The sequence below is a fragment of the Echinops telfairi genome, unplaced genomic scaffold (genome assembly GCF_000313985.2).
Source record: "Echinops telfairi isolate 266 unplaced genomic scaffold, ASM31398v2 ScPeMD7_3533;HRSCAF=4204_1, whole genome shotgun sequence".
Lineage (NCBI taxonomy): Eukaryota > Metazoa > Chordata > Mammalia > Afrosoricida > Tenrecidae > Echinops > Echinops telfairi.
Genome location: NW_022107432.1, coordinates 30,227,445 through 30,229,058, shown reverse-complemented (window position 1 = coordinate 30,229,058; position 1,614 = coordinate 30,227,445). Strand labels below are relative to the sequence as shown.

General features: G+C 56.1%; 1 protein-coding gene across 1 annotated transcript in view; it reads right to left on the bottom strand.

Annotated features, from left to right (window-relative positions):
* MTCH1 (mitochondrial carrier 1) overlaps positions 1 to 1,614 on the bottom strand; it is a 32,588-nt gene that overhangs the window by 10,168 nt on the left and 20,806 nt on the right. The window contains exons 3-4 of the mRNA XM_045294781.1: positions 423 to 529; positions 1 to 67 (exon numbers count right to left, since the gene is read on the bottom strand). Of these exons, the coding sequence (XP_045150716.1) occupies positions 1 to 67; positions 423 to 529 (174 nt within the window). The remainder of the gene's footprint in view (positions 68 to 422; positions 530 to 1,614) is intronic.

The following is a 1,614-nucleotide window of genomic DNA, read 5'->3' as shown; positions in this document are numbered from 1 at the left end:
CTTTCTTTAGAGAAGTCTTCATGTCGTCCTTGTTGGACACCTGCTCCATCTCGTCCGGAGGGAACACCTGGAGCACACAGAGGAGGCCAGGAGTAGAACATGGCTTAGCCTCCCAGAGAGGGCGCCTTCAGGGCAGCAGCGGCAGGGTCTGCCTCCCATCAGCCCCGCCCGGGCCTGGAGTGCGGGGCAGGGGGAGCAGGGACCACCTTAGTCTGGTGACACCCACGTGGGGAATGGGGGGGTCTGGGGGACAGGGGTCCTTGCTGTCTCAGCGAGGAGACTTGGGGTCTGGCCACAGAGGCTGGACGAGCCCGGCAATGGTGCAGGGCGGCACCCTGGCCGGTCCGAGGAGCAGTCGCACGACCAGGGCTCAGGGGCCCACAGGGCAGCGAGCCACTGCTGGGGCTTTTCCCCGGGCTCACCTTCTTCATGCTGCCCCGGGTCACGGTGGAGAGCGCATTAGACATCAGCCGGGGGCTCAGGCCTCGGAACAGCCCTATCTTCCCGTCCACCTGCACGATGTACTTGGCTAGAAGTGAGCAGAGGCAGCAGCCCGTCACAGCTGCCCAGGCGCTCCCCATCCTGCAGCAGAGCCTCACCCAGGCCAGGGACAGCCTGCCCTTCAAGGGAACACAGAGGGGCAGCCCGCTCGCCCAGGGGCCCACCACCAATCAGGAATCAACTCCCAAATACCTTGTGGGGGTGGGTGGGTGTACTTTTCAACAAGTCTTTATTGTGAAGAGGGTGAAGGTTTACAGAGCAGATCCGTTTTCCACTCAATAAGCCACATCCGTTTTGTTTCACGTCCCTGACTGCAATCTTGTCTCCTATTTCCTTTCCTCCTTTTTCCCCAACACTGCTAAACCCTGTTTTGGTTACATGCAGCCCTTTTGATTGCCAGTGGTTGATGACTCTCAGTGTGTGTACCTCGCCAATGCCACTGTTTTTCTTATAGACCGGTCTGTTGTTGGGCTGAGGAGCCCTGGAGGTATAGTGGTTAAGTGTTTAGGCTGTTCGAAACCCCACAATCAGCAGTTCGAAACCGTTAGCAGCGACAAGGGAGAAAGACTGGGCTTTCTACTCATCAACAGTTACTGTCTCGGAAGTCCACAGTGGTCCCCATGAGCCTGAGTTGATTCAGCGGCAGCGAGTTTGGTTTGGGTTGTTGGGCTGCAAATTGAGGCTGAGGGTGAGTTCAGTCCCACCCCAGAGAGCGGCTAAGGGCCATGGTCCTGGGGGTACCAGCCATCTCTACAGATTCAGTAGGCTGGGTCATTTTTTCTGATTTTGAGCTCTGTCGCACTCCATCCAGGACTGTCTAATAAGGATCCCTTTCAGAACAGCTGGTCGGGCATCACCTAGTTCTTCTGGTCTCAGAGTCATGGAGGCTGCTGTCTGAGTGGTCCAGCGATGACAAAACGGGTTTCTGACAATTTCCTACATTAAAAAAGTTTCTTTCTGGAAATGTGAGTCGACAATCTCAACGACCGTGGAATTCTATTGCTTCCACAAAGAGAGAGAGAGAGAGAAGAGAAAAGAGAGCGGGCCCACAGGTAATGGTGAGGTTTTTGGTCCCCACTTGGCACATTACTTGGCACCTGTTGGGGTGGGTGG